The 13,136-nt window shown below is 36.2% G+C and overlaps 1 protein-coding gene across 10 annotated transcripts in view; it reads left to right on the top strand.

Moving 5' to 3' along the window:
* The window catches only part of Adgrg2 (adhesion G protein-coupled receptor G2), a 63,341-nt gene that overhangs the window by 24,664 nt on the left and 25,541 nt on the right, over positions 1–13,136 (top strand). For 6 of the 10 annotated variants that reach the window (XM_013026535.1, XM_013026531.1, XM_013026529.1 and 3 more), the window contains 5 exons: positions 487–525; positions 2,490–2,531; positions 5,132–5,185; positions 10,292–10,347; positions 11,705–11,760. In XM_013026535.1, the coding sequence (XP_012881989.1) occupies positions 487–525; positions 2,490–2,531; positions 5,132–5,185; positions 10,292–10,347; positions 11,705–11,760 (247 nt within the window). The remainder of the gene's footprint in view (positions 1–486; positions 526–2,489; positions 2,532–5,131; positions 5,186–10,291; positions 10,348–11,704; positions 11,761–13,136) is intronic. The other 4 variants (XM_013026530.1, XM_013026538.1, XM_013026537.1 and 1 more) reach the window with 1 other exon arrangement.

The raw sequence follows: 13,136 nt of genomic DNA, 5'->3' as shown, positions 1-13,136 counted from the left end.
TATTTTTTGTGGGGCTATTACAAATGGAGTTGCTTTCCTAATTTCAGCCACACTTTTCTCATTGTTGGCATACAGAAAAGCCATTGATTTTTGGGGCTTATTTTTATACCCTGCTACTTTGCCAAAGTTTTGAATCAGAATAAAGCTAATATTAATGTTGGAAATTTCATAAACTTTAGAAACTTTCATTATCATAGAGGGAAAAAGATACAAAATGAGTTTATTTAAATCTAATAATTTGAAGAGTGTTGCATTTAGGAAACATTTTCAGAGAATGAATATTTTCTTAGTAATTATCTCTAAGTGTCAGACAATGGGAAGCATTGATGAGATGAGTAACAGATACATTTAGTAGTGCTAGTTGGTTTAACTCCTCCTGGATGTGGGGAAAAGTTAGGTGTTTAAGGAATCTGGAAAGATATATTTGTTAACCATTCCAGTATTTACACTAATTTTTTTACACTAATTTTTATTATTTTATTTCAGATGCTACTTCAAGTGTATTGTCTACTTTAAACAAAACAGGTAATATCAAGTTATTTCCAAACGTCATAGCTTATATTATAATATGGCTTCTTGAGTTTATCATTTGTGTAGCATACTTGGTTAGTAAAGAACTTTCCTCATTTTCCCTTGGCTTCAACTATTGATTTATTTATCTTTTGGCTTTGACTTTTAACTATAATTCTCTTGTCACCTCATTCTCAAACTTCCAAACTATCATGGCCATAAAACTTCATTTAAAATTGTATTTGTTATTCAGAGGAAGAAAAGGAAGAGGAGGAGGATTACAGTTATATATATATTAGCTTACAGTGAAGAATATAAGGAAATAGAAGAAAATAGAAATCATTTTAATGTTACTTTCCTAAGACTATTACCACTAGTGATGGTATATTTTCATGTGGTATATACATGTATGTATATGCATATGCTCTCTTTATCTTCTGCAAAATAGTCATCATTTGCATAGATTTTATATCTTGCTCTTTTGACTTAATATTAAATTATAAGTATTTGCCAGTATCCTTGACATTAATGATTTGATATTATTCCATTGTATGCCATATTTTGAACATTATAGTTGTTTCTATTTTTAATAGAAGTTGTTCAATGAATTCCCTAGTGCCAATATCTTTGCATTTACCCTGATTTCTGTAAGATACTCTCCTAAGATTGGACATAAGAGGTCAGCAGTATGAATATTTTAAGGCCCTTGATGCCTACTGCCCAAATATTTTCTAGAAAGGTTATTCCTAGCACCATTCCTGATAGCAGTGGATGAGAATGTCTATGTCACTGCACCTTTACTGGGACTATATTGTATGTTGTTAAATCTATCTCTCAGTTCCTTAGGATTTTATTTTGCAGTCTTGTTTACTAATCAATTTGAATGTTTTCCCCAAACACACTTTAACTACTAAAACCAGAAATTCATTTCACAGCCATGTTTGTTTGCTGTGGGAAGAAAAATATCAGGGCAAATAATACAAAGATACTAACTGATAGCATAAAGTGCTATCCACCTCTGTAATTGCTACCAATCATTGTCCATGGATCAAACATTGAAATCAATCATTAGTAACATGCATGCACACATACCTATGCATACACACATACCTATACACACACAGGAGATTTCTGAAATTACCAGTATAATGTCATTATTCTTTATGAGGTCTCCAACCTCTGAGCTAGTATTTTCTTTAAAATTTGCTCATTTGCCCTAGAAGACAGCGTCTTTGCAAATCTGTGCCATTAACACATCTTTAAAGAGTTGGCCATCATTTCTGAACTTGGTTCTCCATTATCCAGGAGAATGAACCATGGGTTCTATCCCTAAACTGCATTGGGAAAACATAGCTACAGTGTGCTTCTTCAGAACAGATTAATATTTTCCAGTGAGTCCTTAACTCTAAACAGTCCTGGTTTTGCTATGGGCTTGTTGGGTGATGGTAGTTGGATGGTCTTAACTTACCTAAGAATACTACAATGGAGATATTATTATATCAACTCCTAAAAGAAGTGGCAGGATGCTTGATTATAGACAATAGTAGCAACATTTTAGATCCCATGTGTACTGACATCAATTATTTTTAGTCTGAATCACCTGCTCGCTCTAAACTATCTTCTGAAGGTTTTAATACTAACTTATCATCTTCATATCTGAAGTATAAATTCACATTTGTTGATCTAGCAGCAGTTCTGGAAACTGAAGTCAAATTACACAAGCAAAGGGGTGTGTAATGGGTGTGATCTAACTGGGTAAACATGAGACTCCTACTCCCTGACACACCCTAAACCAGTGTTACGTGTTCCATGAATCTAAGTCCCATTCGTCTGGCTGCTGAGAAAACCAATGGTGTCTTAAAGATGTCAACAGGGTGATTTTTCTTACCACGTCACTAAAAAAAATAATAGTCATGGAAAACTGTCTGTTTTAAAGCAAGCAACAATTCTGCTCTAATATTTAAATTGCTTCTTTGCAGAAAAAGCTAAAATCACTATAGTAAAAACCTTCAATGCATCAGGTATGACTTATTATCAATATCAAGACTTTCTTTTTTATAATTAAAGTAAGACTAAACAAATAGTTGGATTTATGGTTTCTTTCTCTTTTTCCTACTTTGTAAAATTAAAAGCTGTTCTTAATGAATATTTGTGTATGCACAGTTGGATACCTAAAGACAACTAGTGTTTTGGGCTATATTATAGTGATCGGACACAGTGCCCACCCTTAAGAATCTTTCTAAGGGGGAGACAAGGCACACAAATAGGTAACTGACATGAACATTTAGGCAAATAAAGATGATATTCCAGGAGAATTTCTTTTTACTTTATGTTGGTGCTGGTGGTGGAAACTAGATCTAAGTATATGCTCTACCACAGAGCCACATTCCTACCTCCACAAATTTTTCTGAACACATGTAAGAGAAAGAGGCTTGGAGTAACAAGATAACTGACAGGGTACAATTAGTGAAGGAGTTAGAGGAGTGACTCTTGAATGCTTTCAAGATAAAAAGTGGTATATCTTTAAGTACCCAATACAAGACTAACAAGGACTTCTAATTGATTTCAACCAAGAGTTGGCAATCTATCACCAATGGGTCAAATCGGGTTTGCTGCCTGTCTTAGTACATAAAGCTGTATTGGCATACTTCCTGCCCATTTGTTTACCTCTGCTACCTACAAGAGTTGAGTAGTTACAACTGAGGCCAAATAGCCCACAAAACCTAAATGTTTTGCTATCTGGTCCTTCTCAAAGTTTTCTCATTCAGGATTTAAGGTATGGCCAGTGGTCATAGAATTAGGAAAGAAAATTCTCAATATGAATAGAGTAGCAAACCTGGATATGGTGGCACACGCCTGTAATCCTAGCACTCTGGAAGCAAAGGCAGGAGAATCATGAATACAAGGCCAACATAGGCAGGTAGTGGGACACTTTCAAAAAACAAAAAGGAAAAAAAAGAAGGAAGGAAGGAGGGAAGGAAGGAAGGAAGGAAGGAAGGGCAATGGCAAGCAGCATAAAGATACTGCTGGATCTTCAGTTGGAAAGCTGAAGATACAGTTCAGCGTAGTGCCTACTGTGAAGTCTTGAGGCCTCGAGTTCAAACCCCAGTAACCAGCAAAAACAAAAAGATACATAGGATTAGAAATGGAGTTGTAGGTAAAATTTGGAGAAAGACGTGAGATTATGAGATTAGTGAGCAATGGACCAATGACTCAAAGGATACTAAAAGCATACTATCTACTATCTAGAGATTTTGTCCCACATTTTTATTAGCATCAATTAACTGTACAATAGGGTTTTGTTCTGACATGTCCAAATATGCATACAATGTTCCCTGATCAGATTGCCCCCTCCATTACTGTCCCTCAACCTTCCTCCCTTTCCTCCCTTTTCTCTTGAACAATTATATACATAATATTTTCAGAATGTATACATTATAATAAGCTTTGTCTACAAGAAAGTACATTTAATAGAAATGTTTCTCTTTTAGTGTGGAATAATATAGAAATCTATGTGTCAGGTAACATTTTATACCTGAACTCAGAATTAAGACTATAAGCTGAAGCATGATGTCCATACATAAATCATTCTGAAAGAAACTATATGGCATACACTAAATCAAAATGTAATTTGAATTTATATCCATATTAGTTTTCTCATAGGCTCAAACCAAAGAATCATAATGTGCAGTGGAAATAAACTAGCAATTGGGAATGGAATACATAATTGTAAGCAAGGTATAACAAGAAGCAAAATTATACCTTAATTTGGCAATCATTTTCCTCCAGGAGATTTACACAATACATTGTGTATATCTGTATCTCACATTTACTATGGATTCTTTATGCTTCACTAAAAGGTTGCAATTAATTAAGGGAATATTCTTAAGTGAACTTTGAGCTCTTTTCAGATCAAAGAAAAGATTGTGCTTCTCCTTTTTATTAAAGGAGAAAGCATTTCTCATATTATTCTGTAATAATTTGTTCTAACATGGTCCATTTCATCTCCCATTCATCTCTGCTTCTCTGTATGCCTTTGTGGTCTGATGTTCTAGCCATCACTTTAAACTTATTTCTTGCCCTATATCACCTAATAGATTGTAAGCTCTTTGCGGGCAGGGTCTATATCTATAATTTCCTCAAACCTACAGAATGTGATAAGTAGTTTTGAATTTTATTATTTTTGCTCAAAAAGTGATATCATGACAATGTTATTTCAAATATTGATTTGCATAAAGAATTAAAGACTATCTCATACAGGATGAGAAGTAAGATCTAAAATTGAGAGCTGTTCCACTTAAAATCTCTATATATGTGACTTGTTTTCATAGTGCTCTGTTTATATTGAACAGAAAAGGGGTTAATTGGGAATGAAAGTCAGACACACACACAAACAAAAATAGAAGAGTCAAGTTCCAGAGCTGAGCAATGAGATAAAAGCTCATTCCTTTGGCCTTCATAGAATTCATCCATCCAATTATATCCTGCTTATTCATATTTTTGTTCACCTATGATGCTTTCATTTGTGAAATTTTCTTGATATTATAGTACATAATTGCAGTATAGTCTAGTATATAATTATTGACATAATTAACCTGCTACGTTTTTTTCTTCTTTGCAGGAGCCAAATCCCAGAAAAATAGCTATGATTTGTCATCTATTTGCAATGACTCAGGTTAGTTCTTTTTTTAATATTTTTATTGTAAAATACTGTATAAAGGGGTCACAGTTACATGAGTAAGGTAATGAGTACATTTCCTATCGAGCATTGTTACCCCCCTCCTTTGTTTTCCCCCTACTATCCCTTCCCTCCCACCTCTACAACTTCTCCCTCCCCCCCCCAAGTTGTAAAGTTCATTTTCAACATAGTGTCCTTTTAATCTTTTTTGGTATATATTTTTTATTGTAAAGATACTGTACAAAGGGGTTACAGTTATATGAGTAAGGTAATAAGTACATTTCCTATGGAGCATTGTTACCTCTTCTTGTTTCTCCCCTACCATTCCTTCCCTCCCCTCCCTCCCCTCCAAGTTGTAAAGTTCATTTTCAACAGTGTCATATACATCTTATTGTTACATTGGGTTGACCTGACCTGTATCCTTGTTTCAGCATTTTGTTATTTCCCTTCCCCTCCCCCAAATGAGAAGAATGTATATACAAATTGCAGCACACAAGAATCAAATACAATGACAAAAGGGGTTATACCATAAGGAGAAGAACATACAAAAGAAACAAATAATCGCATAGTAATTTGTTGGTGGGAGTGTAAACCTGTTCAACCACTCTGGAAAGCAGTATGGAGGTTCCTCAAAAGACTTCACATAGAGCTCCCCTACGACCCAGAATCCCACTTTTGAGCATTTACCCAAATGATCACAAATGAGGCCATACTAAAGCTACCAGCACAACTATGTTTATCGCAGCATTATTTACCATAGCTAAGATATGGAACCAACCCAGATACCCCTCAGTAGATGAATGAATCAAGAAAATGTGTATACACACACACACACACAATGCCCCCACCTAAAAGAATGACACCGCGCCATTTGTTAGGAAATGAAAGACTTGGAAAAAATTATATTAAGTAAGCCAGACCCAAAGAAACATAGGTCCCATGGTTTCACTTATTTGCAATAACTAGTATACATCTAGGATAATCTTACCAGACAAGCAGAAAAGGTCAAAAGCTATGTACATATGACCATATAAGATGATGCTAAGCAAAATGAACCCCAAGATATGGACACAAGAGGTTTTTTCTTTGTTGCTGTTATTTTTAACGTTAGTTCTAGTACATATTACACATTACCAGATCAACTTGCTCCATAGAGAAAAATGGTTTGTTTTCCTCCTGCTTTATGTATATATTCCTCCCTAGCTATCATTTTCAGAGTTAGCTATAATTACCTTTAATTTTTTGTGAGATACATTAACTTCCTTAATGACACATGGAGCTCTACAACACTTTTTATATAGCTTTAAAGCCATAACTAATATCTTTATAGTAATTCATGAACATAGCAATTAAGTTTTTAATTATTAAGATATATTTTTCATATATAAATCCTGCAAACTTTTCTATAGGACCTTAAGTATTATAGCTTAAAACAGGGTATTTTCAGAATGCGAAAATGTTAAAACCATATATGTGTGTGTGTGTGCACGCATATATATACATTCTGTATATATATATATACACACACACATATATATATATATACACATATATATACATTCTGTTTAATTAAATGGTGGTTCTAGTAGTATTCACTGTGCTTTGTCATTTCTAACAAAGACTATCTATTATGTATACAATTGAGATTAAATTTTCTTAAGAATATGCCATTTTTGAAATAGGTATATTTTCCCTTCTGCCATGGAGCAGTGGGATGAAATAATCTTTTCTCACATTGGTTTGGTTCCTAGGCTTCCTTCATTATTAAAACCAATGCAATGTTGGCCAGTGCCAGTGGCTCATGCCTATAATCCTAGTTATTCATGAAGTTGAGATCTGAGGATCACAGTTCAAAGACAGGCTGAGCAGGAAAATCCCTGAGACTTTTGTCTCCAATTAACCACCAAATAGCTGGAAGAGCTGTGGCTCAAGTGGTAGAGTACTAACCTTGAGTGAAAAGGCTCAGGGAGAATGCCAAGGCCTCAGGATCAATACTGATGATGATGATGATGATGAAATGTGAAGCATAATAATGTGATGAGGCAAAGTTGGGCATGGGGGGTGGGGGGAGGGGGAGCTCTCGCCTATAATCCTAGCTACTCAGGAGGCTGAGATTTGAGAATCATGGTTTAAAGCTAGCCCAGGGAGTAAAGTCCATGAGGCTCATCTCTAATTAACCACCAGAAAACTGGAAGTGGAGATGTGGCTCAAAGTGGTAGAGTAATAGCCTTGAGAAAAAGAGCTGAGGAAGAGTGCCCAGGCCCTGAGTTCAAGCCCTATGGCTGACAAAAAGAATTTATATATACATATATACATGTATATATGTATATGTATATATGTGTGTGCATATATGTATATATAAATATATATATATATGGCATAGTTGCTCAGAACTAGAAAGAGAGAAGATAACAAAGTAGTTTATATTATTAAAGTCTTGCTATAATCTTAATAGTAATCATTTTAGGAATGCTTTTCCTTTTATGTTGTTCATTTTAATAGCGATATACTTGGTTTGAAAAACAAAGATAACAAGCAACAAGTAAAGGTAAAGAAAAGTAAATAAGTTGAAGTTGGAAAAATTAGAAGACTAGAAAAATTTATATTGAAAGAATGTTCCAGAACATTTTCTAACTATATGGATGTGAGGTGTGCTCATCTGAGCTTTTTGTTGAAATAATGATCCAGGTAGAATGTAAGAGGGAAATAAATATTGGCTAGTTTTTGTTAAAGAAAGAAAAGTATGAGATCCATTTATTTTTATATACAGGATAACTTTCTATTCTCTTTCCTTCCTCCTTTCTTCCCCCATTTTATCTTTCTTTTCACTCTCTTTCCCCATAATACCATTATTTTTGTGTTTTATCTGTGTTTTAGACTAGTGACTAATGTCTAATGCCATGTTGTGTCTATATGATGTTTGGTAACTGAAAATTGAAAATGCAGTCATAAAGTCCTGTTCATCATGAATAACACACGCCAGAAAGCTAGTTAGAGTAATGTTTTCCCTAATTAAGTAACTGGACTGACCATTTGTTTTGGTGTCTGGTAAAAATAAGCTCATCAGGGAACCAAGTCTTTTGGCACCAGAAATCCCACAGTATCCTGCCAGAAACTAGAAACTTTTGCTTTTTTCAGATTTCCAATCTGGCTACATTAAAGGAAGTGGAGGCTGGTAGATAAACTGAGAACTAGATAATGAACAGGAAGAATTAGGCCAAAGGTCAAAGATAATAGCTTCTTAGTTACTATATGAAATCAGTCCCACTTTTCTCCAGGGCACATTTATGGGACTCACTGCGTATTGAACAACAATGGGTGAGAAACTGTGGGTGTCAGTGCATATATGTATACACATTCACACACACACATACACACACGTGCACACACACGCACACACACAAACACAAACACAGCATCTAAATAAGATTAAAAGCTAAGATTTTGCAAGTGGAGCTGTGGCTCAAGTGGTAGAACTCGAGCCTTGAGTGAAAAAGCTAAGGAACAGCACCCAGGCCCTGAGTTTAAGCCTCAGTACTGGCATAAAAGCTAAGTGTTTTCTTTCTTCAAAATGTGTAATTTTATGCACATATCAAACATTTTTACTTTTAGTAATCATGAACTATATTAATTGGAATTTCAATGTTGATATGTAAAAGTTGAGGTTCTTGGTAGAAGAGTTGCTGAAAACAATGGTGTTGAATGACTGGTTGACTGTCCTTGTCGACCATCTTTAAGTGGAAGTGGACTGTAGAATACATTGCTATTGGAATCAGATCTTGCACTTTGGGGAACAGTAAAAGAAGAGGATTTGAGGCAGCCTCTAACCCTCTAGCTCAGGGGTTGGAAAACTAATATTCTAACTATGGTCAGCCAACTGCTTTTATAAATCAAGGGGTGTTTTTTTGTTGTTGTTTTGGGGGTTTGTGTATTTCTGTTTGTGTTTGTGTGTGCATGTGTGTGTGTGTATGTGCATATGTGTGTGTTTTGTTTTTGTTTTTGCTGGTCCTGGGGCTTGAACTCAGGGCCTGGGCACTATCCTTGAGCTTCTTCTCAAGACTAGAGCTCTATTAGTTGATCCACAGCACCACTTCTGGCCTTTTCTGAGTAGTTTATTGGAGATGAGACTCTCATGGACTTTCTTTCCTGCCAGGGCTGGCTTCACACCGCAATCCTCAGATCTCAAACTGAGTAGCTAGGATTACAGGCATGAGCCACTAGCACCCTGCTATAAATCAAGTTTCATTGGCATATCACCATGCCTATTTACTTACATATTATCTATGGATGCTTTCTTGCTCTAATGAGAGTTGGGTAGCTCTATCACCAGAAACATTGACCAAACCCTGCTCCGTTTATCTTTGCTCTATTGCTCAAGTGGCCAGTGTTTGACTCCTATATAAAATGCACACCAATGTTCTTCAGTGTAGGAGATTTTATTTCCAGATTTCTATCTGGAAATGAAATACCCAAGAAGACATAGTTTAATTGAAATTGAGTTTAGTGTTTCCAAAAGTGAGCATTTTTACAAGCAACACTGTGTTGTTCATCTGAAGAAAGGATTTACCCTGTACACTGTTCAGATTTCAAACTGAAAACTCAGTTGTTTGCCTAGGAAAGATACCAGGTTGTTGTATTTTAAAAACAAAATCAAAAATTTTTAAACTGGCAAAAATTAAACAGAATTCCGTAAGACTTGTTGGTGGCAGAGAAATACTTTTGTCACTCACTTCCTTATCTATGTGATTGCAACCATTATTAAAATGATTATTTTTAGAAAGTGCACATTAGAGCTATAGTCCAGTCCCCAAGTATTCCCCAAGTTATCTATAAGAGAAAGCAAGTGCCAATGAGATGCAGTTGTGGGTGAGATTTTTTAACAAGTGAACAAATTTGATTTTGAATTCTTTTTGAATTTCCACACCAAATTTTCTGAAAATTGTGTTGATAATCATGATGATAGCTTGACTGGAGAATAAGTGGAAATAAAAACAAAGAATTGGATGGAACTATTAAGACCTTGGAAACCTGTTTGTATATTTTGTTAATTGTTGAACTATAAGGACACAAGTCTCAAATTTTCTTTCTGAAAATTGTTTTTAGTGTTTTTCAGAGGTGAGATAATGTTTCAATATGATGAAGAACACAATGTTACCCAGGTAGGTGTTAAAGACTTTGCAGGGGTTGGTACTGGGGTCTCTGTTCAGGGCCTCATATTTGCATCATACATCCAGCCTTTGTTGCAATCTTAAGAAGTAAATATACTGTCATTCTAGCTAATCAAGTTGTTAAGATCTCAGGATCTCCATTCAGAGCTAGTTCTAGCAGACAAATCACAAAACTCTTATCTCCAAATAACTGCAAAAAGCCAGAAGTGGAGGTGTGGCTTAAGTGATAGAGTGCCTGCCACGAACAAAAAAACCAAGCAAGAATAGAAGGCCCTGAATTCAAGCCCCAGCGCTAGCAAAGGAAAAAAAAATGAATGTGCATGTTTAAAGTTTTGCTGGAGACTCAGATTATTTATGATATTTAGTATGTTTCCTTTGTCACCGAATTTATATAAAGTATGCATCTTTGCCTCTAGCTTTGTGATAAGGGCTTGAATTCATAATAACCATGGTATTTTATTAATAATTATATTATAGTTTTCAACTTGATTTGTTGCTGAAGAATATAAACACAATGCTTTCTATTACAAGTTTAAACTTGTTAAACTTCAGTTATCATAGAAATTCCTGGCAACAAGAAATATGTCCTGAGGCCTGGTAATGTGGCTTAGTGGTAGAGTGCTTGCCTAGCATGCATGAAGCCCTGGGTTCGATTCCTCAGTACCACATACACAGAAAAGGCCAGAAGTGGTACTGTGGCTCAAGTGGCAGAGTACTAGCCTTGAGTACAGAGAGATTCAGAAACAGTACCCAGGCCCTGAGTTCAAGCCCCAGGACTAGCAAATTTTTTTTTAAAAAAGAAATATGTGCGAAATCTAAGAAGAACTTCCCAAATATGATTATGCTCCCTGCATGGGCAATTCAGATATAGTGCTATCAAGGCCCATAACCTAAATTGGTTCAGAGGATCCCAGCCAAATACGTTTGTTCATCCAGTGAATATTTTCTCTGCTATGCTCTTGAGTCATGAACTAGGGCACTGTGAAGTTTCCTTTTTTACATTGGATTGTCAGGAAGAGAACTCTAGTAGTGTCATTTTGGGGGAACCCATGAGCTGAAGAAAGAGAACTTAGCATATCATTATTGCTGATTCCCGAAATTTAAAAATAAATAAACTAAAACCAGCTCAGCCCAAATGGATTGATTTGGGGGCATTGCCCTACCCTTATGTGTGTAGCTACAATGTGATGATGTAGTAGATACAGTGCAGGGAGTTAGGATTCAGTCTCGTATAGTTCTTCAGGAGGTCAACAAAAGTGAATAACCTCTTCTTAGAGAAGGGGTAAAAACAAAAACAAAAACCTAACGAATGATGTGTCATGTATTCTTAATAACTTATTTCCAACAGACTCAAAACATAGCTAATGGCACCTTCGCTGGAATCTTATCTCTGCGTGAACTCAAGTAAGTAATCAGATTTTAAACTTTCGATGTCAACTATGGGGAGATATTTGTTGCGCCACTTTGGCTCCCTGAAAACCAAGAATAGAAAGAGAGGCTCAAAAGATAGAGAGCCAAATGGCTCTTCCTTCTTCACAAGCTAACCAGAGTCACCTTTCATCAGCTAATAACCCCCATCATGTTATTCCATCTGACTCTATGAGATGACATGGCTTCATTGGAATTGCTATTTGAGTTCCAATGCAATTTATTACTGAGCATGATTGAAAGACCAGTTCAAGGTAGGATTCCATATATGCCACTTGTTCATGCCTTCATGAAACATCAAAAATTCAATTCAAAAGTGAGAGCAAGAGAGCTGGGCACCAGTAGGGTATATGTATAGTCCTAGCTACTCAGGAGGCTGAGATCTGAGAATTACAGTCCAAAGCCAAAGCAGATCAGGAAAGTCTATGAGTCTCTTATCTCCAATTAATCACCCAAAAGGCCAGAAATGAAGCTGTGGCACAAGTGGGTAGCTTTGAGCAAAAGAAGCTCCTGAACTGCACTCAGACCCTGAGTTCAAGCCCCAGAATGGGCACAAAACAGTGAGAATGAGAGAGGATAAGAGAGAGAAAAAGAGAGAATATAGTTATAACCCCTCTGTACTCCACCTTGACAATAAAAGAAAGAGAGAGAGAACGCTCTATTAAGTAGATGTTGACTTACAAGAACTAGCACCGTGAGAAATGCATCATAAATAGATCTCCCCATGTAGATTGTAGGCCAAAACATCAGCCAGCAGGATGGCTTAGGTCAGTGATAATCTTACTCTGTCACAGAAGGAACAACTCCAGAAAATAGGACATTTACTGGGCACTACGGGACCATCTTAGGAATTTAAATATTGGGGAGTGGGAATGATTAGAGCCCTGTAAGCTACCAAATTATAGAGGAGTCATTGCAGGTGGTTTGAAAAGCTGGCTGACTATTGCTATGTCCTTCTCTTCCCTCTAGACCTCGATGGCAGCCAGTTGGAACTATTGCTCATTCTTTGAAATGGTTTCACAATCCCATTACTATAGGTGTTTTGGACCTCACAGTTCTGTGTTGTGGGAGGCCCTCTTCTGCATTATAGGCTGTTGAACCACATACTAGATACCAGTTGCATAACCAAAGATGTCTACAGACATCACCGAATGTGCCTTAGAGGGAATTCGTTAACTAGCTTCCTTTCATCTTAACTTCACCGAAGCTCTGCCAGTTTACAGAAGTATAAATATTGTTGGAGCAGAATTGGAGAAGAGGAATGCAATTCCTAAAAGGAAATGTGCGATGGGGAATACAGAGCTGACGGGCATTGGGCAGGGCGGGCTGCACAGTTGGAGAGGGAGTGACAT

The sequence above is a fragment of the Dipodomys ordii genome, unplaced genomic scaffold, assembly GCF_000151885.1.
Source record: "Dipodomys ordii isolate 6190 unplaced genomic scaffold, Dord_2.0 Scaffold94, whole genome shotgun sequence".
Classification (NCBI taxonomy): Eukaryota; Metazoa; Chordata; class Mammalia; order Rodentia; family Heteromyidae; genus Dipodomys; species Dipodomys ordii.
Note: the sequence above shows the minus strand (reverse complement) of the source record. Positions and strands in the feature narration are given on the sequence as shown.